At 41.9% G+C, this 22,918-nt stretch overlaps 2 protein-coding genes across 3 annotated transcripts in view; one reads left to right on the top strand and one right to left on the bottom strand.

Annotated features, from left to right (window-relative positions):
- Positions 1-273: 273 nt before the first annotated feature.
- LOC126998020 (adenylate kinase-like) lies at positions 274-6,812 on the top strand. 2 transcript variants are annotated; one of them, XM_050859304.1, is made up of 7 exons: positions 274-681; positions 771-888; positions 1,377-1,495; positions 1,839-2,006; positions 2,391-2,505; positions 3,005-3,118; positions 5,243-6,812. In XM_050859304.1, exons 1-6 carry the CDS (start codon positions 307-309, stop codon positions 3,109-3,111), a joined length of 1,002 nt encoding a protein of 333 aa, XP_050715261.1. In that variant the 5' UTR covers positions 274-306; the 3' UTR covers positions 3,112-3,118; positions 5,243-6,812. The 2 variants fall into 2 exon arrangements, with proteins under 2 accessions (XP_050715261.1, XP_050715260.1); XM_050859303.1 differs by having other exon boundaries at positions 275-681; positions 3,005-3,085.
- A 303-nt stretch (positions 6,813-7,115) lies between these two features.
- LOC126998021 (inorganic pyrophosphatase-like) overlaps positions 7,116-22,918 on the bottom strand; it is a 20,716-nt gene continuing 4,913 nt past the window's right edge. Inside the window, exons 2-7 of the mRNA XM_050859305.1 lie at positions 16,679-16,794; positions 16,107-16,226; positions 13,223-13,342; positions 10,023-10,259; positions 9,021-9,201; positions 7,116-7,444 (exon numbers count right to left, since the gene is read on the bottom strand). Of these exons, the coding sequence (XP_050715262.1) occupies positions 7,413-7,444; positions 9,021-9,201; positions 10,023-10,259; positions 13,223-13,342; positions 16,107-16,226; positions 16,679-16,794 (806 nt within the window). The 3' untranslated portion in view covers positions 7,116-7,412. The remainder of the gene's footprint in view (positions 7,445-9,020; positions 9,202-10,022; positions 10,260-13,222; positions 13,343-16,106; positions 16,227-16,678; positions 16,795-22,918) is intronic.

Genomic DNA, 22,918 nt, shown 5'->3' with positions numbered 1-22,918 from the left:
CACCTGCGTGTATACACCTGACCTAGATTAAAATCCCATACACCTGCATACACCTGACCCAGATTAATTAACAAATATTTACAGCCTTTTCCATGGGTGGCTAGGAGGCGGTTGTGCCGTGCTAAAATAAATATGAGGTTACGTTGTATATAACGAAAATAAAGACGAAACAGCAAGAGTAAAAACGAAATGAAAGAATGGAAACGATGAGAGAATCAAATATAAACAAGAAGTTAAGTAAACAAGTCTGAGGAAAGAAACAAGCAAGAAGTAAAAGAACTGTGCCGTGATGACCGCGGAGGCTGGATGTGTCAAAGCAGAGGAACACTCGGGTGCAGGGTTGGATCCCCTCCCCGGCGGAGCCTGCCCGGGCCGGGGTATCGGACCCCTCTCCGCGGCGTCACGGCCCCACGGGGCCGGGCGGGGCATCGGATCCCCCGCCGCGGCGCCGCACCGTCTGTCGAGCGGGTCGGATCCCCCGTGCCGCGAGCCGCCGGCCGCCCAGCCGTCGGCTCGGCACCGGCTCAGTGCGGCGGCGTGAGGCTCCCGAGCAGGAATTCCGTGCAGCGGCGCAGCATGGCCCCCAACGCAGCGGCCCCGGCCCCGGCCCTGGCCACTCCCGGCGACATGGGCATCAACGCCGTGCTGCTGGGCCCCCCGGGCTCCGGCAAGGGCACGCAGGTCAGCCACACGTGCAGATAGTGCATTACCCCTTTGATGCAGCCTTTATGTAAGGAGTCCGGTGTGAGTGCACGTTTCCCCGCCCGCAGGCACCGCGACTGAAGGAGCGGTACTGCGTGTGTCACCTGGCCACCGGGGACCTGCTGAGGGCGGAGGTCGCCTCGGGATCAGAGCTCGGCAAGGAGCTCAAGCAGATCATGGACGCAGGTGTGTACGGCGGCACCCCCTCCCCCCCCTCACCAGGCCTGGCCACTGAAGAAATAATTCCTCCCCACTGTCACGATTTTCACGTTCCTGTCTTTCAGACAGTGTGTGCAGGCCACCGTGTGGCACAAGGGAGTCTTGTGCCTCGCGGAATGTCTTGAATGGGCCGCCACTTCGGCTAATGCAGTGGTTCATACTCCAGTCCTACTTTTTATCACCATACTGCTTATATCTTCAAGTTGACTATAAGAATACTAATAATGACCTATAGGAGTGTTCCTGATTTCAGTAACGTGTGGGTGAAGTAGTATGGGCCCATAATGAATGGTTGAATTCATGGGGGATTTATTGGCTGTATGTCTGATGTCTGCACAGGAAGGGAATCTCACAGCATATAATTGGTTCATACTAAAACACATCAAACAGACCCTTTGGCCAACAGTCCATTTTAACAGCTTAAATCATATGTATGCTGTGTCTTCCTGCTGCAGGAAAGTTGGTGAGCAATGAGCTGGTGGTGAGCATGATTGAGCAGAACCTCAACAAACCTGAGTGCAAGAATGGCTTTATTCTTGATGGGTTTCCCCGCACAGTGACTCAGGCTGAAAAGGTAGGGCAGTGTCCAGGCTCTTGGTATGCTTGCTTTTATTTCAATTGCTATTTCCAGACCTAATTTTTAGTACAGAATTCTTCAGGTTTATGGTAAAAAAAATCCAGTTCTAGTATTAATTTTGATAAACTTGCAATAGTACTTTAATGTCTCCCCAAAGTAACTTGAAAATTTTCAAGTTTTATTAGCATTTTTAAAACCCTGAGCATGTTTTGCAAAATCTTCTACTTGCAGCTTTTAATAGTTTTTTTTTACTATTTACTTTGTCACTAGCTTACCTCCCTTTGTTATGAATGAATAATATTATAGACTACACACTTAGCAGGGTGTCCTATAATCACAGCTAGATGAGATGCTGGAGAGTCGGAAGCAGAAGCTGGACTCTGTGGTGGAGTTTGGCATTGAGGACAGCTTGTTGGTGCGGCGCATCACTGGCCGCCTCTTCCACCCATCTTCAGGTCGCTCCTACCACGAGGAGTTCTACCCACCCAAGCTTCCCATGACCGATGATGTAAGGCTTTGCATGTTCATCATGTTGACTTTTGAGTCATAGCAATATGTGGAGTTGCCTTAAAAAATAAATCTGAAAGATGACTGACTACAAAGAAATATCTTAGTTTCAAATTGTAGTTAACTAAATAACTTTATAATGTTTCCTTGTTTAACTTCATTAGATAAGTGTGACAGTACATCATGCCTAGGAAAATGCCCAGGACGTGCCAGAAACGTCATGCTGCATATATAAACTAACTTAGGGAATCTACCTTGAATTACACTTCTAATCATTTAGCTTTAAGACAAATTTTGATGACAGTTTATTAAATGGCATGGCTACTTCCAGCAGGATCAATAATATTGTTAAAACACACTGAGACATATACTCTTTAAATTTCAGGTAACTGGGGAGCCCTTGATCCGACGGTCTGACGACACCCCGGAGGTGCTGATGAGGAGGTTAGGAGCCTATCACGAGCAGACCAAACCCCTTGTCAGCTACTACTCCAAGAAAGGTGGGAAGGGCAGGCTGGAAAACAGACTACAGCCCTTAAATTTTCTACCAACTGTTTTTCTGTGACCATAGAGACATTTTGATGTTCTGCTTACTACAAGTCATGGGGTTTATTCTCTTCAAGATCAGTGTTCCCACATCACTTGATGTAGAACTAATCTTAATTGATAGCTATCTTATCTAGAGTAGCAGTGGATGAGATTATGTACTAATACTTAAGATAATTTTACTCTAACATATTTACTTTGAATAATGATTTAATCTCCTTGCTTACCTTGAATAATTTTGGTTGTTATATTAATGATATTCCAGTGGTTTGTGTTTATTTTGCATTAATTGCTGTTATTTACTGTAATATAACCTGTGTTGCTAAGTGGTGAATTGAGTGTAATTTATGCTCTGGAATTAAAGAGCATAAGAGTAGTGACAGCTTATCAGACTCTTAGTCAATCAGCAGGTCATGCTCTAATGTTACTTTACCCCCTTCCCTCCCCCCTTAGGCATCCATAGGTGGGTGGATGCCTCCCGGCCTGCCGACGAAGTGTTCAACAAAATCACCTCGATCTTTGAAAACGCTAAGAGTAAGGACTTAGTGATGTTTATATAAGGACCAGGTACTCTTCATTTCTATATTTGTATGCTATGGCTTTCTCCAGCCTAACTAACACTAACTGTAAAGAAAACGGGCTAATTATTTGTGTCCTGTTTGGTGTGCGTACCCGTCAGTCCCTCGGTGTCTCCTCAACATGAACCCAGTGTTACCAATGCAGATGTCTTGATAGCAGTTCATATTAGTCTATCCTGTCAGCTTTGTCTTGTGCAGCTTTTGCCCTACACTGCAACACTTAGGGTTGCCATATGTTTGGATTTTCCTGGACACGTCTGAAATTTAAGTGTCAATCTGTGTTCGTGGGGATATTTGAGAATTCCCCAAAAGTCTGGAATTTCAGCTTCCATCACTAATTTTTCATAAATATTACACAATTACTATACTCTGATATGACAAAAAAGAGAAAGAGAGAGAAGGGGGTGGTTCATTGAGTGGCAGCTCCTTTGGTCTAAATTCAGTCGCAGTTTTTGCGTGTATAAGTCCTCTATAAGCCATTGATCCCAGCCTCCCCCTTGCCTGACCTGCTGTTGCCTCACGTCATGCCATTTTTGAACTAGCTTTGCAGCCAGTTTGAGTAACTCTGCTTGTTTGTGGCCTTGTGACCTTGTTGCCACAGTTACTACTGACTAGTTGCCTGTGACAACAGTGTCACAGTGCCCAAATGAAAGTGCAAAATCACTGCAGAAATGCAGAACAAACTCCTTTGCTCCAAAAGAGGCAGGGATGAATTGGAAGCTGATCACACATTTTAGTAAAACCATTAAAAATTTCAGCATGTAGACAAGGTTTTTCTGGTATGTGTTTTGAATGATTTGGACCTTCATAGCTGTCAATGAATATATCTTTTTTCCTTATTCCCCATCTGAACAAGGGCAGGGGGAAGAATGAAACATTTCTGATGGAATTGAAAGTAAGATTTGTTCAAAATACATACATACATACATGCATACATATTTAACTTCAAAGGCCCAAGCTGTGTGTTCGGCAAGGCCATGGGGGGGTTATGACCAAGTGTTAGTTGTAAAGGTAAAGTTGGGTGCATATGCTATACCTGTGTGTGGCTGCTGTGCTCATCTCCGTCCCACTGGCCCTTTTAGCCTTTGGTGGGAAGAACCCGTTCCGTTACCCCAGGACACAGGCCAGTGTGAAGTTCAGGATTGCCACAGTTTACCTTACCCAGGTACCCATTTCTCTCAACCAGCCCAGAAGGGAGGAAGAACAGCTGGGTGAGCTGCACACCAACTGCCCAAGCTGAGATTTAAACCCAGGCCTGTGTGTAATGTGTTAGTGGAGCCATCCAGAATTTTGATAGTTCATATTATGGCAACCCTAGCAACACAATATTTTTGCAGTGTGCTGTCAGCCAAGACTGCTTTCATTCATCTTTTCCTTAAGTGGCAGTTGTATTTAATTGACCAGGCCAATTAGTATTCAGAGTCGCCTTCGACTGAAATACTAGTCAAATGAGTGTCACAAGCCGAGATAAATTATTGATTTCCAACTTGGAAACTAACATCATACCTCCTAACGCATACATTTCATACACTGTTTGCTGTGTGTGTGTATAGTCTGAAAGAAGGAAGGCAAGCCGAGTGTTTCAGTGGTGAATTTTGATGCAAACAAATAAGCCACAATAGCTTTCACCTTCATCCCTGTTGTTGTTTTTATTTTAACAATCTCTTTCTATCTTATTTTAGAATTACTTTTGCACTTCTCATTTTATAATTATAATTTTTTAGTAGTTACAGTTCAGAATGTCTCTTTCTCTTATACTTTGGTCCAAAAAATGTTGTTTACATATTTTATGCGAGGGCAGACTGGCTCAGTGGGTATGGTGCCAAGCTCACAACCGAGCAGCTTAGGGGGATTTTTCAATCATCTTATTTTTTACATATTTTATGCATTTGTATGCCTTTTTATAAAACTTGAGTCACTCATTTTATATATTTTTATTTTATGCTCATTTTGATGGACCCTCTTGTAAGCCTTGGAAGGAGTACTTGTGTTGCATGTCTTATTATACTGTCTTGCTATCATTGCCATGGAGTTTCATAGCATCTGATTATTTTAAAGAAATTTGCCTCACAGCACCCCACATCAATACTGATGACTTTCCATCTTGTTTCAGAGTTTGCTGCTAGCCTTGGAGCACAGTAACGGTGACACATGATCTTGATCGGTCCTCAAACAACCAGATTTGACTGCCATTAATGAGTAAAGAATTTGGATAAGGAAAGGTGCAGTTGCTGTGTGTGACTGCCTTCAACCAGCGGACTAAACTGCCAGTGGTGTTAAGGTGGATAACTGTGGATACTTTGACAGATATTAAAGACTAAAGATAGAATGTAAGGGAGCTTCGTCTAGACGTAAAGTTGTCAGTCAAAATTAACACTGAACATTTTATATATGTATACCGTTTTATATATCTTATATCTATATATAATGTATATAAATCCACTTGTGTATACATATGTATATATATATATTCTTGGATATTTATGTATATAAGTGTTTTATAGCAGTTAGGTATAGAAATATTTATTTTTCAATTACCAGACTATTGGATGAGTGTTTCCTTTCATATTTATCAAGTGTGGAGTGTACACACAGACCAGTTCCCTCAAAGCAGATAAACCTGTGAGTCTTGCCCACATAACTCTGAACCAGTGAGTTTGAAGTCGTGTGTATATTTAAATCGGTGTTGTGTCAGCAGACTTACACAACGTGATGACTTGTACAAAGTGCCCTTCTGCAATAGTGGATATAGGCAGAGACTTGCTTTGTATAGTTTGTTAATAAGAGTTTTGTGTATGGTGCAGTTTGTTCAAAGATATTACCCCTATTTTTATCCATGTGGCAAATGCTTGTCTAAGGGCATGTGTGTGTAGATAACCTTGTTGAGGACTGAAGATCATGTCACGGTGTCTGACGGCTTCTAATGTTAAGGACTTCAGGAGAGAAAAAAATAGACCATTTAGCTTAATTAAGTAGCCCATTCTTGCATTATGTCATTGTAGCTAAAATATATACTTTTCAGGAATTCTCAATCTAAGTAAATATATATATATATATATATATATATATATATATATATATATATATATATATATATATATATATATATATATATACACACACGTATATATATTTGTTGACGGCCCTCGCAGAGCGCTGCACTAGCAGTGGAGCGGGGCCTGAAACCTCATCAACGGTAAGCGGTATATATTAGGGTTGCTCGTGTGTGTGTGTGTGTGTGTGTGTTTGGGTTGTGGGTGTTTCTTTTGGTTGTGGAAAGTTTTAGTGAGTGGTGACTGATAAACATCTCTTTCAATATGTTTAATAGTATTGCTGAAGTTAAATAAAGAAGTCTGTTTTTCTTCATGAATGGTGTTATTGCTTCATTTCTGGAAGGTTTCATTTTTGTTCTTAAACCCAATTATTGGTGTTTGCTGTGACTAGAAGGGAGGCTATCTTACTTCCCTAGGCCACCCTGTGTGTGTTTGAAATTATAAAAGCAGCCACCAGCAACACATTCTTTTAAGAAAATTTGTGGTGGGTTGTTGTTTTACTGTCTGGGTGCCTCTCAGGTCTGTAGAGAGCAATGACATGATAAGCAGCTAATCTGAACCTCACATAGTGAACTAGTAAATGGACCTGTGTAAGGGAATGGCTTGCAGAAATAAATGTCCTGAAAATGTTGTGACATAACTTACTATTTTATAATAGATCCTGTTGGTAGAGGCTTTGCCTCAAATTCTTACCAAGTCTACCTGATACAAGTAATCCTGTTCCTCCCAGCTGGTGCAGGGAAGCAGTCGATAGCTTGATACTATTTTGCAGGTTTTTGTCTTGTACTTACCTTGCTCTGTGAAGAACAGGTTTATGCTTTGCAGTTTAACATTAACTTTGCCACAATACTTTTAAAACATCAACAACAGTTGGGAATCAGACTTCCTGTGGTTGTGGTACACCAAGGCAGTGAGGGGGAAGAAAAATGTGAGTATTCTTAACATTTTTGTTTGATGCCACTGAGGTTTTTAACATATCAACAACAGCCTCATACCAGCCATGCTAAATAAATACATAAATAATAACAATTTACCCTAACTATTGAGTAAGTAATTACGACTGAAATAAAATAAGATTCCAAGTCGGACACATTAAAATGTTTCTTCATCAAATACAAACTGATTCCAGATTGTATTTTCTACATGTCTTACTTTATTCCGTGCAATAAGAGGGATTTCAACATGCCGGGCTGTCTGAAGTCACAGATGAGGCTTAGGTGTGTAATACAGTCACTTGAGTGCAACATAATGCCACAGGTCAACTGAAAAGAAGAAAAATTCAAATATTATGCTAATCCTCTTAAGCCATTCATTGCTGAGTGGACAACTGAAGATGCGCACAAAGGGAGCCAGACGCGCCGGCTCATGGGGCATCCGGAAGAGACTGACTCAGCACAATGTACAAACAGCTTATGCTTTGCCTTGGTAATTCATCAGCAAAGCAAAGGCATTACACAATACAAAATATTTATATCCATTCATTTACTTTATGAAACACCATAGATATAAGAACATAAGAACGTAGGAGTCTGCAAGAGGCCAGTAGGCCTGTACAAGGCAGCTGTTTGCATGTTTCACTTTCACTCTGAAAAGGTGTATGATGCTATGACAAGGAAACAACACACATCATGGATTGCACGGAGAAATTACTAACACCAACATGCAATTTATGTCTGTGAATGTTACACTTTAAAAGACACCCAAATGTACCTTTGAACTGGCAACTCAATGACTTTTAATTGATGAATGACTAACAATATTCCTGAAATTAATCAATAACAAAAAATTACTGGAGAAAGGGTGAGGGTAAGTGTAGGACCTGGTGAACAAGCAGCAAGTTGGTGGGCAAGGGCAGGACTTGTTCAGGGGCAGGGCTGGAGGGGGTGGTGGGTGAGGGGGCAGGGCAAGGCTGGGGTGGGGGTGCTGGGTAAGGGGGCTGCTGAGGGTGGGATCAATGGCTTTGGTGCCGGGATAGGAGGATATGAAGACGTGATTGATGAAGAGAAGGAAATAGTTGACACAATCTATAGCAGTTTCTTGTGTGTGAATCCCTAAAATGTGACTGGATATTACCTGCATTAGACTTGTCTTTCTAATCTGCCACTCTTTATGATAAAGAACTTACAGTGGTATAAGAGTGTAAGGTGTGTTAATTTTAAGTTACAAATTAATGATAACACTATACAAATAATATCCAAACTGAAGCTCTAAGCTGTAAAGGTTCATAATGACACCAGTAAAAACTAAGGAATTTTTTTACACCTTAGCACCACAAGCAAGTCTAGTTTAACTTTCCCCAAGCATGCAGGAGCAGGATGGGGGTGTAATGGTACTTTAAGTCTAGCTACAGCCTTGAACTTAACATCTACCTCAATCAACCAATTATTACATATCATCGCAGAAGCCAGTTTCCAGTAGCATTTAGGGAAGGGGGGTGGGTGGGTGGGTAGATGGGTGGGGGAGGATGGAGAAGAGCAGAGAGATTCAGATGTGTGGCAAACTCAAAAGTCAGAGTTCACATTCGATTGTCAAATGCCATGAGACAGCCACTTATACGTTACCTGAACCTTAAAATATGCTGAATGTAGGAACCATTAATTAACATAAACCTGTCTAACTCATTCCATTAAGTGCAGTGGGCAGAGGGAGTGGAGGGCTTTTGTGGGGCTGGCAACCTACCACTCCAGAGTGTGAGGGTGAGGGACATGAGAGAGAGAGAGAGAGAGGAGGAGAGAAGAGGAGCAGTGAGATGATAAAAAAACAAAAAGCAAGAAAACAAGACAAGTATACTAGAACAGCTTTGACAATAAAAAAAAGTCCTGGCGCCGAGCAATTTACCTTTGGGGTCGATAGGCTGGCCAGAGCCTGTCTCTGGAGCCTTGCTCACCACTTCCTCGGCCTCGGCTTGTGACAGCTTGCTGGAAGCGTTAGGCACAGTGACGCAGCTTGTGTTCAGCCCACCAGCATCAGACTTGCCCTCCACAAGGTGCTGCCATGATTCATGAGTCTCCATGATAACCTGTCAAGGCAGAGAGGACTAGTAATATCCGGGGCACACGCTAGGCTGCGGGTTGTAATTCACCCTCGCCTGATGAAGGGTGAGAACTCTATTTTTGGATGCAGGAACAACTCAGAGACATCCAGGTGACCTTTTTTCAGCAAAAACTCATTAATTGGTAAACACTAATGTAGACACTATGAGAGTATAAAACATTGTTGAAGATTTTTTTTGTATTCATTAATCAGTTAATTAAATCATCTCAATTCTGGTAGACCTTCATGGACAAACTGGGTGAGTATAGTGTAGCACTATGACTCTTAAAGCATGCATTCATTAATTAACTGATTTCACTGTGTAAGCATCCTTGTCATTTATAATCACCAGCTCCTAGTTCCCATTTCCTACACAAAACAGGAGAGATGCATCGATGATAATGAATCATCAGTCAGAAAGTATTATGACAATGAAATGTACAACAAACTACATTTCAATATGGAGGTGGTATGCTAATTATGATTAACACCAGAAAAAACCTGGATTATTTATGCAGACAAGGTGAAAATGTTTTAATACTTTTGGATGGAAGACATTGGTACATTTAGCCCATCTCCCTCCTCTGTATAAAATGGATTACTCAAGCCCTTCAAATGCAAAGCAAAAGACCTTGCAGAATCAGCACCTGTGGCAGAGAAGCACCTATGGACACGCCATTACTGAACAACATTCCAAACTTAAAACAAAAAGGTGTCCGGCCAACAAGTTTGTGGCATCTGAGGCAAAACACAAAAAACAAAGCTCGGAGCAATCTGAGAGCACAAACAAGCTTGGAAGGCACTGACCCTGTGAGCAAACTCTCTGTCCTTGGCCTCTCCGTTAAATGCGAACTGGTTCTCTGGCTTGCCGTCAGGAATCTTATAAATCCTAAACCACTCGACGGTTGCCTTCAGGAAGCCTGGCATGTGCTTCTCCACGTCGTTGATGTCACTTAGCTGGGGAGCCAAGGGGTCGTTGACATCAATGGCGATCAGCTTCCAGTCCGTCTCCCCCTCGTCGATGAGAGCGATGGTCCCCAACACCTGCCACGGGACACATCAAGTTCGTGTTACCTTAGTTAAAGTTGATTAAAAACAGTTCAAAATTATCATTATAGGACCTAATAGTACTACTAATACCAGTAATCCATCATTAGTAAACTTATTTTTAATGACATGGTGGGGTGAGTCTACATGTAAACATTAATAATAAATTGTAATAAAATAATGTGCACTGAAAATTACAGCAGATCATGAGACAATACAAAAAATACTTCAGAAAATATAGTGCAGGCAATTTAAGGGATGACTTTACACAACAACAAGAACCTGCCCACAGCTGAGAGCCAACAAATTCCATGACCAAAGAAGATAAAAAAGAAGTTGAAGCAAACACGATCAACAAATTGGTATTAAATGGAGGACACTACTTCACATACACATGACAACTCACCCTCAGCTCTCCTCCTGACCCCCCAAGACTCCAAACCACATCCTCTTCTTCCCTCCAATCCAGTACCTTCCTCTGTCTCACTAGCCAATCATCTTACCCCACAAGACTCCAGGCACACCTTCCTCTTCCCTCCAATCCAGTATCTTCCTCTCTCTCACTATCCACTCTTCTTACTTCACAAGACTCCAGGCACACCTTCCTCTTCCCTCCAATCCAGTATCTTCCTCTCTCTCACAATCCACTCTTCTTACCTCACAAGACTCCAGGCACACCTTCCTCTTCCCTCCAATCCAATACCTTCCTCTCTCTCACTAGCCAATCTTCTTACTTCACAAGACTCCAGGCACACCTTCCTCTTCCCTCCAATCCAATACCTTCCTCTCTCTCACTAGCCAATCTTCTTACCTCACAAGACTCCAGGCACACCTTCCTCTTCCCTCCAATCCAGTACCTTCCTCTCTCTCACTAGCCAATCTTCTTACCTCACAAGACTCCAGGCACACCTTCCTCTTCCCTCCAATCCAATACCTTCCTCTCTCTCACTAGCCAATCTTCTTACCTCACAAGACTCCAGGCACACCTTCCTCTTCCCTCCAATCCAGTATCTTCCTCTCTCTCACTATCCACTCTTCTTACTTCACAAGACTCCAGACACACCTGCCTCTTCCCTCCAATCCAATACCTTCCTCTCTCTCACTATCCACTCTTCTTACTTCACAAGACTCCAGGCACACCTTCCTCTTCCCTCCAATCCAGTATCTTCCTCTCTCTCACAATCCACTCTCCAATCCAGTATCTTCCTCTCTCTCACTGTCCACTCTTCTTACTTCACAAGACTCCAGACACACCTTCCTCTTCCCTCCAATCCAGTACCTTCCTCTCTCTCACTAGCCAAACTTCTTACCTCACAAGACTCCAGACACACCTTCCTCTTCCCTCCAATCCAGTACCTTCCTCTCTCTCACTAGCCAATCTTCTTACCCCACAAGACTCCAGGCACACCTTCCTCTTCCCTCCAATCCAGTACCTTCCTCTCTCTTACTAGCCAATCTTCTTACCCCACAAGACTCCAGGCACACCTTCCTCTTCCCTCCAATCCAGTACCTTCCTCTCTCTCACTAGCCAATCTTCTTACCTCACAAGACTCCAGGCACACCTTCCTCTTCCCTCCAATCCAGTACCTTCCTCTCTCTCACAATCCACTCTTCTTACCTCACAAGACTCCAGGCACACCTTCCTCTTCCCTCCAATCCAGTACCTTCCTCTCTCTCACTAGCCAATCTTCTTACCCCACAAGACTCCAGACACACCTTCCTCTTCCCTCCAATCCAGTACCTTCCTCTCTCTCACTAGCCAATCTTCTTACCCCACAAGACTCCAGGCACACCTTCCTCTTCCCTCCAATCCAATACCTTCCTCTCTCTTACTAGCCAATCATCTTACCCCACAAGACTCCAGACACACCTTCCTCTTCCCTCCAATCCAGTACCTTCCTCTCTCTCACTAGCCAATCTTCTTACCTCACAAGACTCCAGACACACCTTCCTCTTCCCTCCAATTCAGTACCTTCCTCTCTCTCACTATCCACTCTTCTTACCTCACAGGAATTCACATCACATCCTCCTCCTCCCTCCAATCTAGTTCTTCTTACTCCCCAAGATTCCAGACTCCATCCTCCTCCTCTTCAACCACAACCCAATTGATAACTCTCCTCCTCCAGTCCCTTTCCTCCCAATCCAATACTTTCCTCTCTCCTACTTCACCACTCTCCTTCTTACCCCCCAAGAATTTGAACATCCTCCTCCTCTTTCCTCAAGCACAGCCCAGTCTATAACTCAGCCTCCAGCCCCTTCCTTCCCAACTCATCACTGTAATCTCTCCCAATACTCACTCAACTCTTCTTGCTTACTACTTCAGCTTGCCTCCCTCACCCACCCTTATCTTCCTCCCACACTTAACAGTTCACTTCTTTCACTTTTAAGCCTTCCAGTTTAGCTGTCAGCCACTCCCTTGCATGTTCGACTGTCTCATCCTCTTTCCTACCCTGACTTTACCCCTTTCTTCCATTATCTTTTACCCCCTTTGAATTTCCCCAAACATTCACATTATCCTTCACTTTCATTCCTACAAATCTCTTCATATGCACACACATAGAACAATCTGCTGATGTACTACCTCTGCAAATGACTTCTTCCAGCATATCATAACATACCATATTTTCTTTTACTTTTCCCTCTAACACTCATAAACTCTACTTTAAACTTTGCTATCTCTTCACACTCAGCCACAAACTCTCCCTCACACATTACATTACTTTTTTCCCCATCTGTCTCTTACTTGCAAACACTTCTCCTTCTCTCCCTTCACTGTGTCCTCCTCTCTTCTTCACTTTTCACCCTGCAAACTGTTTCCTAACATTATACCTTTCTTCTTCTAGCCTCTTTCTTCCCTATTGTTTCCCCTTTCATGCTGCAAACTGTCTTCTAATATCATATCTTTCAATTTCTAGTTCCCTTCACCTCACAGATACTCTTCAATCCCCCCTCTCCCTTACCTTAATTTGCAGGACCTCGCCTCGCTTGGCCACTCGGTAGCCGATCTCACACACATCAATGGGGTCGTTGTCTCCCTTGCAGCCAGTCGACTCATCCATGTGGCCAGGATCCTCCCAGGTCTGTGTAGGGAAAGCTCGTCTGATTCTCTGGGTGTTTTCCATACTCTTACTTACTCTTCAGATCTTATGGTGGACAAGTAAGCATTATTTTTTTTTTTTGTTTTTTTTGCATCAGTTTGGTGGAAAATGTAGTGTGGCTTGGAATATTCTGTGTTTCCTAGAAGTCTCCTCTCATGGGTAGATTTTATAGGAAGATTTAGCCCATGCATTTCACTAATTATAGATCTGTCGGGAGAAAATGGAGCACGGCTTGAGATGCTGCGGATGTTTTCCTCACTTTTCCTGCCTTGCCAGAGTTGCCTGTCTGCTCTTTTTTTGCTCTCAGTCTTGTTACCTCATTTTCTCTTCCTTCCTTGTTGCATTTATATTTTTCTATTTTAGCTCTTATTCTCCAATAATCAAATAAGTGTACACAAAAAATAATTCTGTAAGGAAACTTGGTGCATGGAGGTGAAAAACATGTGGGCTGAGCAGGAAAATTCAAGGGTGATGAACTTGATGAACTTTAAATTAGCTTGTGAAATATGCAAGATGAGGGGGAGGGGGGAGAAATCAACTATAAAAAGAGATGTAGTATTAAAAAGACATGTGAGAGGTTAGTGGATATCATGATGAATATAATAAACAGCAGAGAACAGGAAGTGTGAAAAGAATCTGCCAGTAATGATGATGGCAAAAAAAAAGACAGGAATGAGTACAGAGATGACGAGCAATATGTCCAAGGAGCTACACAGGCTGAAAAAAGAGATAGTGTCTTTTAAATGAACACTAATGCTTTGTCTTCCGGCTGGGCGATCTGGCTGCCTCTGGTTTTGGGGGGATCATGGAAAGGATGAATCAGTGGGGTTAGTAACTTTTCACTCTTGCTTAATAAATGTGTCAATGGTTGGCAAGTTTTTACCGACTTTTACTCTTGGTTATTCTTGGTGGATAATAAAGCACAAAAGAACATGACTACACGCAGTACACAAGGCATGACTAGTATATACCTGCATGCATTTAGCTAGACAAGGATCATAGATTACTAGAAATGGTTCATAAAAAAAAAGAGGAAATGCAGAGAATACCAATAAGATCAGTGTTTTAATGAAGCCTCCCTGACCAACATTCTTCAACATTTTTCATTGTGGTAAGGACTTATTATGACACTTAAACTGGTCACTGGCAATAGTCACTCATAAATTATTGGGTTTTCTCCTTTCACCCCTGTCACCTCCCTCTTATCTTTCACACTAACGATTTTTTTTTGTTTGTTTGTTTCCTCACTTGACCTTTCTTTAATACATTCCATCTTCTCTATTGTTTGTTCATTCATTCCTTTATTCTCTTTCACTCCCTTGTTGCTTCATTCATTCCTTTATTCCCTTGCTGCTTCATTCATTCCTCTATTCCCTTTCATTCCTTTATTCCCTTTCACTCCCTTGCTGCTTCATTCATTCCTCTATTCCCTTTCATTCCTTTATTCCCTTTCATTCCTTTATTCCCTTTCACTCCCTTGCTGCTTCATTCATTCCTCTATTCCCTTTCATTCCTTTATTCCCTTGCTGCTTCATTCATTCCTCTATTCCCTTTCATTCATTTATTCCCTTTCATTCCCTTGCTTCTTCATTCATTCATTTATTCCCTTTCATTCCCTTGCTTCTTCATTCATTCCTTTATTCCCTTTCATTCCCTTGTTTCTTCATTCATTCCCTTGCTTCTTCATTCATTCCTCTATTCCCTTTCATTCCCTTGCTTCTTCATTCATTCCTCTATTCCCTTTCATTCCCTTGCTTCTTCATTCATTCCTTTATATCCTTTCATTCCCTTGCTTCTTCATTCATTCTTATATTCCTTTCACTCCCTTGCTTCTTCATTCATTCCTTTATATCCTTTCATTCCCTTGCTTCTTCATTCATTCCTCTATTCTTCTTCACTTCCTTGCTTCTTCATTCATTTCTTTATTCCTTTTCAATTACTATCTATTTTCAATCAATTATTTTTTTCCTCTCAGCCTTCATAAAAGTATTAAATTATTATCATTCATGTACTTTCTCTACCTTTTCATCTTCCACTTTCTTCTCTCTCTGCATCCAGTCATACTTTCACCAAATCCATCTTTTGTATCTTTTCTGCTTTTTTTCTGTGCTAATGAAATGGCTGTACCTTCTAATTCAAAGGGGTTTTATTGCATTATTGTATTGGAATCCAGATTATTAACAGGTAAAGTAATATCTATTTTCCTCGGCAGCTGACGGTGAACTAGAATGAGAATGTTGTTGGTCAAGACATTTCCTAACCTGTAATCTTTGAAACAAGACATTAGTTGAACACCTGGCAGCCACTCAGAGGAGGCCAGACACAAAGAAAAAAATGACATTGCAGGTGGGTGGGGAAACTTACACTACTGTCACTACTATTACTACTACTACTACTAACTAACTAACTAACTATTACCTCTTCCTCTATCACTTCATATATGCAACAATTTAATTTCACTTCCAAATCTCTCTCTCTCTCTCTCTCTCTCTCTCTCTCTCTCTCTCTCTCTCTCTCTCTCTCTCTCTCTCTCTCTCTCTCTCTCTCTCTCTCTCTCTCTCTCTCTCTCACCTGCTGGCCATTACCTGTTTGCAGCACACACCTGTCTGCCGTGTGGAGGCCTGCAGTGTTAAGACTTTATGACTCAAGCACTTGGTTAGGGTCATAAATGTCTTTGTCTGAACACACTTAACTTGTAACTGTATAACATTCTCTCTCTCTCTCTCTCTCTCTCTCTCTCTCTCACCTGGGGGATGGCACCGTAGTTCCAGATGTAGCCGTGGTGCGGGAAGACATTGGCCACGAACCGCAGCTTCCCCTTCTTCACGTCCTGCTTGATGGGGTTGAGCGGGTCCTTGGTGGCGATCTGGGGACGGGAGGAGCGAGAGGGTTGAGAAAAAGGGTGAGAAGAGAGACGTGAAGTGGGTTTGGTTGTTAGTAAAGATGAAATGAAGAGTGTGTGTGGTTGGGATGGTTTGGTTGCTGGTTCGTTTTTGGTGTTGTTTATTTTATTGTGGTGGTATGCATATTTTACCTCTTTCTCTGTTTCTTTTTCTTTTATTCTCTCTGTGTCTGCCTGTCTATCTTTCTCTTCTGTAAGTATTTTTTCACGTCTATGTTCTCATTTCTTGCTACACTCTTATTTTATGCCTTTATTTATACCTATTTATTTCTTTATCTAATTTTATTTACTATTCATCTTTTATTTTTATTTTTTCTTTCTTTCTCCCTTTCTTTCTTTCTTCCTTTCTTTATCTTCCTATCTCTGTGTGTGTGTGTGTGTGTGTGTGTGTGTGTCAGTCCTCCACCTCTCCTCACCTCCATCTTGGCGTTGGTCCACCTCGGCACCTCCACCACCATGTTGAAGATCTTGTTGCCCTCGTTGGCGAAGAGGGGGATGTCGTGGAACGGGGAGATGGGGACTTCATCCTTCTCTGCGGGGAAGAAAACGGGGGGTGGAGGTTAGGTGCTGTCATGCTAAATTACGTTATAGGAGCATCAAAACATAAGAAGTCTGCAAGAGGCCAGGATTATGTTATCTTATGTTAATGTTATGAGAAAACGGGGGAGGTTAGGTTGCTGTCATGTTGTGCTGCTGTTGTATTATGTTAAGTTGCTGTTTTATTACGTTATAGTATGGCATGTTGCTGTTATATTATGCTAAGTTGCTGTTTTATTATGTTATAGTATGGCATGTTGCTGTTGTATTATGCTAAGTTGCTGTTTTATTATGTTATAGTATGGCATGTTGCTGTTATATTATGCTAAGTTGCTGTTTTATTATGTTATAGTATGGCATGTTGCTGTTATATTATGCTAAGTTGCTGTTTTATTATGTTATGGTATGGCATGTTGCTGTTATATTATGTTAAGTTGCTGTTTTATAATGTTATGGTATGGCATGTTGCTGTTCTGTTAATCTGCTGTTAGCCTATATTATGTTATGCTATGTCATGTTGTTACGTTATGTTGCTTGTGATTGATCGTTACTCATATCTACAACATTGTTAGATTTGCTAAAAACTGTTAATGTGGGTTGTATATCTTTGTAGTTTACTCAAGACTGTTACATCCTACTGAAATACTGTTGTACTCTGCCAAAATGTTAGACGATTGAGAAAAAAAAATTATGTGTTTCTCGGTTAGCATTTTTTTTTTCCAGTAAGAAGCCGGTTTCTGTGGTACTTGCTGTACACACACACACACACACACACACACACGTCACTCATACAACAGGTACATCTGATAAATATATACCAGTACTGCATTCCATATACCCAAGTCAATCGCTTCCTGCACTAAGGCTTCATCACACGGACACAGAAGACACTCAGGGAAAAAGAAAAAGAAGAAAAAAACAAAAAACAGATTCCAGTATTGGTACCTCTTTGTATGATTTGCACACTCACGCTGGTTCTACGGGCTAACATTGGTTTTTATTAACGCTTTAACATCTCGACGGCTCACTATATTATGTTAGGCTGCATTACCAACACCATCACCCACGTCTAACTTTCCCATGAACACACTCACAAATAAACAATACGTAAGTTCTTGTGGGTGCTTAGCTAATGTAGCCTAGGATATATAAACTTGCAAGGCACCAGAACACACGAGTTACGGTTCACTCTTATAGCAACACCATTACCCACGTCTAACTTTCCCATGAACACTCTCACACACACAAAAAAAACAATACGTAAGTTCTTGTGGGTGCTAAACTAATGTTGCTATATAAACCTTGCACGACACAATAACACACTAGTTACTGCTCACTCTTATAGCAACACCATCACTCATGTCTGTCTTCTCCATGAACACACTCACAAACAAACAATACCTAACCTAAAGTTCTTGTGGGTGCTTAGCTAATGTTGTCCGGGATATATAAACTTGCAAGGCACACGAACACATTAGTTACGGCTTACTTTAATAGCAATATCATCACTCATGTCTGCCTTTCCCATGAACATTATAATAAACAAACATGACTTAAGTTCCTGGGGCTGCTTATCTTATGAAGTTATGACTCCTAGGCAATATAACCTTCATACATTACTATAGATAAATACTTTGTTCTCCACCCAAAGGAATAATTAATGTAGGTTCGAGCTTTATGATTCTCGGTACATTATCAGAACTTACTTTTCACTTACATTATTTTTTTACCTGTCATTGGAGTAATCAATCTTGTGTTCGTACTTACAAGCCTAATCAAACCTTTACCAGAACTCGACTCCTTCCCTTAACGAGTAAATGAATACAGTCAGGATTTCTATGTTTCAAGTCAGCACAAAATCAGTACCTTTACCTCAACCCCCCCAACACACACACATAGGATAAACGTTCCAGTATATCAACAGCTACTTATATTCCTTCCTGATGACTAAGTGCCTGACCGTGACTAAGGTGACTGACTAAGGGGCAAGGATGAAGCGAGAGGAATGGCAGGGTACGGACGCAGGGCTGCTTTAACTTTTTTTGTTCATGTTCACAGCCATGCCTGAGGACTGCTAAAACAGTATGTGCATAATAGCTGGGTACTCGCTGCTGGCGGCTCTCAGAACACAGCTTATGTAGACCACAATACTTTTTTTTTTTGGTACCTAGGGTCTAACTCACTACAATATTTACTTATCCATAAACTTGTTTGAGGTATACGAAAAAAATTACAATACATATCTAATTACACGGGTCAACAATCGTATTCAACTGTTTAAGGATGTGACTATTAATTAATCAAATAGCGTATTCCATCCAAACAACATGTACTATATAGCCGCCGTATTGGACAACTCTTAACTTTGTTTCATCACCTCTCCTCCCGAATGTGACCTTGCTTTTGTGCCCTTGAGCTGCCTCCTTTGTTGTGAAAAAAAAAAAATCGCATTTTATCGAAGAGGTGCCGGATCACGCCCCGGGAAGCGCCGTGTCATCAGAGGAAGGACTCACAATGCTCCTCTGCTCTACCCTTAGTACACAGGCGGGTTTTCAGTATGGTCGCCCTAAGTCATTCATTCCAACTGTTTTATTTATTTATTCGCCATTGTTGTCAGTATTCATCGTATGTAATTTACCCTAAGTCCATTGGCTTGAGATATTAGCCAAAGATTTTCTCAGATGAGTTTGGTGACTAAGACGCTTCGTTTATTTTTTTCATACTTTGGTAACAAACCGTCCGAGACAAGCAGAGAAAAAAATATTTGACAGACGAACAACGATTCACATTGTAGCCCTCCTCGCGACGGGGAATAATAAGGTACAACGCACTGGCGGGGTATTACTGAAAGTTTTACAGGTTATATCTATTATTATGTGACACCAATAATACATAAAAAAGGTTTAGAACGTAAAAAGCTTGGAAGCAAAACCAACCTCAGGAGAAAAATATATATATTCGTGAGTGAAAACTGGTTATTATAATGTGTGGTTCTTAGCTTAACTGTCTTGTTGCCCCGCGCGGCCAACAGGCAAAGGTGAAAAAGATAATACTTTACTAAAACTACTGTTAATATAATACTGCTGCTGCTACTGATACTGATACCACCACCACCACCACCACTACTACTACTACTACTACTAATAATAATAATAATAATAATAATAATAATAATAACAATAACAATAATAATGAATCCAAATGCCACAAAGGAGATTAGTCGGGTTCCCATGATTATTTTTTCACGTTCACGGTACAGAAGCCTTGTCAAACTATCACTAGACCAATAAAACTACCCATGGAAATACCAACACAACCTCTACAAAAGCCTGGTCAAATGTGGGTGTGTACGTTGATCTCCAGCTTCAGCAACAATGGCCGACCTCTTTAGGACGGCGGACTTTTATTCGAGAAGAACTGTCGCCACATCACTTAAATTTTCACTGCAATGAGCTTAAAGCCAAGAAAAAGAGGCGCGTGTTGAGGCGGCAGTGGTTAGCAAGGAGGGAACAGTTTGGGGTAGCCAGCAGCTAGACTTATGCTAGAGCATGCTCTAGACTCAGGCAGTGGTTCCCAAACTGGGGGGCGCGCCCCCCTGGGGGGGGGGGGGCGTGAGCTGGATACAAGGGGGGGCGTGAGGATTTCTTAGAAATCAATAAGGGGCGTCATGTAAAAAAGTCTGGGAACCACTGCTCTAGAAGCTAGCGAGGGACAGGCAGTGGATGCGGCTGAACAGACAAGTTTCGTCTCAGCTTCTCTTGTCCAAATAATTCTGGTCCCTTGGCTGGCCGTCGCTGCTCTTTCACAGTGTTGGTGTTTGTTAATTTTAACAGGTCGACGACAGCTTATGTTGTTCTATTATAAAGTTTTGTTTTTGCTTCTTTTTTTCTTATTCATGATCCTTATTCTATTGCAAGTTATGCAAGAAATAAAATCACTATGGCAAACAATTTTGTTTCCTCAACAATTTACATAGAATGTCATTTAACTTCGAATTTTCCTCCAGCATATCAAATTCCTTCCCGAAAGCTGCGGGCTGCAAATCTGCTCCAACACTTGGCGGAAAAAGTGCCGGAGGTGGGCGGTACCGCCGATTAATTGGAGGTTGGAGGAAAAATAGCCCCGTGTGATACACCCTTAAGCCCCAAAATGTTACAGAAGATGGGACTAACGCCAGATTTTTAAACGTCGTATTAGCATTTATTAAGTCATGTGGCTAGTTTACCTTATTATTTCCGGATGAAGTTAGTTTGAAGTGTTTAGTTTTACATTTAAGTTGACATATTGCAAACCCAGTCGTAAAAAGTTATATAAAAACAAGACAAAAAAAGGACCAATCACCCATGTTGTTGACGAAGACTATTACGACCATCAAAAAGATCAGGCGTAGAAACGGATGACCTTCCTGACGTAACGCGGCACCACTGGGAGTCGAACTGCCACGCCCTGCCACGGATCTATCACGCTGCACCCCGCCGCCACGTGAAGGCCGCCGGGAGGGAGCAAGGTCGGCGCCTCATAAAGTGTTACCTGCCCTGCCCTAGCCTGCCATACTGCCCTGCCTTGTCTTGCCTCATAAGGTGCTTCCCGCTTCCTGTAACTTCCATGAATATACTTCCTTTATTACTTCCTTATTACCTCAATGCTTCCGACGATGTTAAGCTGATTGGATTTATACACCGTTATTGATTGTTTTGTCTTAATCCATTGTTGTTATTTTCTCTATGATTTACGAAAAAAAGGGTGGAATCTTATGTATCGTATCACCTTATAAAACAACACTTGAAGATTACTACTACTACTACTACTACTACTACTATTAATTATCTCATTCCGTCAACGGCATTGCTTTTTAAGGGGAGGGGAGGAGCAAATCAGAGTTACCTTGCGTTTTCTCTACACTGTCTCTACTGCATCTGGACCTGCTCTCTTGAACACAACTGTAAATTTGCACTCCACCTTCAACAATAATAAAAAGGAAAACCACACAAATTTAATCATAACAACCGCAAGGGAAACTAAGCAAACTAAAGTAAAGAAAAACAGAACGACGCATTATTCTGAAACACTCAACGTTCACAACCACAACATCAACAAGAAAACAATAAGGAAAAACACTGACGGCAGAAGACGAAGAGGAGGAGAAAATGCCACAGGACTGACGATAAGAGACGGAGGGGGAGAGACGGGGAGGAGGAGCGCAAAAAAACAACAAAAAACAACAACAAAAAAAAGGTAGTAGAGGTAAGGTTAGGTTAGGTTACGTTGGGCAAATGACGACGAGGAAGAAAATACGAACTGATGATAAGAGATGGAGGAGGGAAGAGAGGAGGGGAGAAGGTTGAAGACAAGTTAGGTTAGGTTACGTTAGGCAGAAGACAAAGAGGATAAAATACAACTGATGATAAGAGACGGAGGAGGGAGGGAGAGGAAAGGTTGAAGACCAGAAGACAAAGAAGAGAAAATACAACTGATGATAAGAGACGGAGGAGGGAAGAGAGGAGGGGAGAAGGTTGAAGACAAGTTAGGTTAGGTTACGTTAGGCAGAAGACAAAGAGGAGAAAATACAACTGATGATAAGAGACGGAGGAGGGAAGAGAGGAGGGGAAAAGGTTGAAGACAAGTTAGGTTAGGTTACGTTAGGCAGAAGACAAAGAGGAGAAAATACAACTGATGATAAGAGACGGAGGAGGGAAGAGAGGAGGGGAAAAGGTTGAAGACGTTAAGTTAGGTTAGGATACGTTAGGAAGAAAACGAAGAGGGAGGCCGAGGGAGGAAGAGAGGCGGGGAGAAGATTGAAGACGTTGGGTTAGGTTAGGTTACGTTAGGAAGAAAACGAAGAGGAGAAAATGCAACTGAACTGAGACCGAGGGAGGAAGAGAGGCGGGGAGAAGATTGAAGACGTTAGGTTAGGTTAGGTTACGTTAGGCAGAAAACGAAAAGGAGAAAATGCAACTGAACTGACGATACGAGACGGAGAGGGAGGAAGAGAGGAGGGGAGAAGGTTGAAGACGTTACGTTAGGTTAGGTTACGTTAGGCAGAAGACGAAGAGGAGAAAATGCAAAAGAACTGATGATAAGAAAAGGAGGAGGAGAAGGAAGAGGATGAGGAGGAGGAG

Source organism: Eriocheir sinensis, chromosome 13 (genome assembly GCF_024679095.1).
Source record: "Eriocheir sinensis breed Jianghai 21 chromosome 13, ASM2467909v1, whole genome shotgun sequence".
Classification (NCBI taxonomy): domain Eukaryota; kingdom Metazoa; phylum Arthropoda; class Malacostraca; order Decapoda; family Varunidae; genus Eriocheir; species Eriocheir sinensis.
This window is presented reverse-complemented; position numbering and strand designations above follow the sequence as displayed.